Here is a 425-nt window from a genome sequence, read left to right as displayed (position 1 = left end):
CTCACCTTGATCTGCTTGATCTCGTACTGGATCCTCTTGATGGGGTTGCCGTAGACGTCGTTGCCGGAGCCCACCTCCTTCTCGCTCACCACCTTGGCCCTGATCACTGCAAAGCACAGGACGCAGAGGTGAGCGGAGCCCCCGCACACGCACACGGGAAGGGGCAGCAGGGAGGCAACAAAGCCAGGACCCGCCGCACCCCGTCACCCGACAGCTCGGGGATCAGGGCGCCCGCAGCCGCTGGGCAGAGCTCTCCCTCTTTTCATTTCCAGGAGTATCAGCCGGTGCCACCCACCGTCCTGATGGCTTTCAAAGCTTTGCCCGGCGACATGCGGCTGTGCAGGTCACTAGGGTGAGTGTAGCGTTCAGGCAGATGGGAGGGAAAGAGGGAACAAGGAGCAGAGCACTGGGGCTCCACGGAGCGT

The 425-nt window shown here is 62.8% G+C and overlaps 1 protein-coding gene across 1 annotated transcript in view; it reads right to left on the bottom strand.

Moving 5' to 3' along the window:
• Window positions 1-425, bottom strand: part of TIMP2 (TIMP metallopeptidase inhibitor 2) — an 18,013-nt gene that overhangs the window by 8,856 nt on the left and 8,732 nt on the right. Inside the window, exons 3-4 of the mRNA XM_014531723.1 lie at window positions 296-347; window positions 6-200 (exon numbers count right to left, since the gene is read on the bottom strand). Coding sequence (XP_014387209.1) covers window positions 6-200; window positions 296-347 — 247 coding nt within the window. The remainder of the gene's footprint in view (window positions 1-5; window positions 201-295; window positions 348-425) is intronic.

The sequence above is a fragment of the Myotis brandtii genome, unplaced genomic scaffold, assembly GCF_000412655.1.
Source record: "Myotis brandtii unplaced genomic scaffold, ASM41265v1 scaffold825, whole genome shotgun sequence".
Taxonomy (NCBI): domain Eukaryota; kingdom Metazoa; phylum Chordata; class Mammalia; order Chiroptera; family Vespertilionidae; genus Myotis; species Myotis brandtii.
This window is presented reverse-complemented; position numbering and strand designations above follow the sequence as displayed.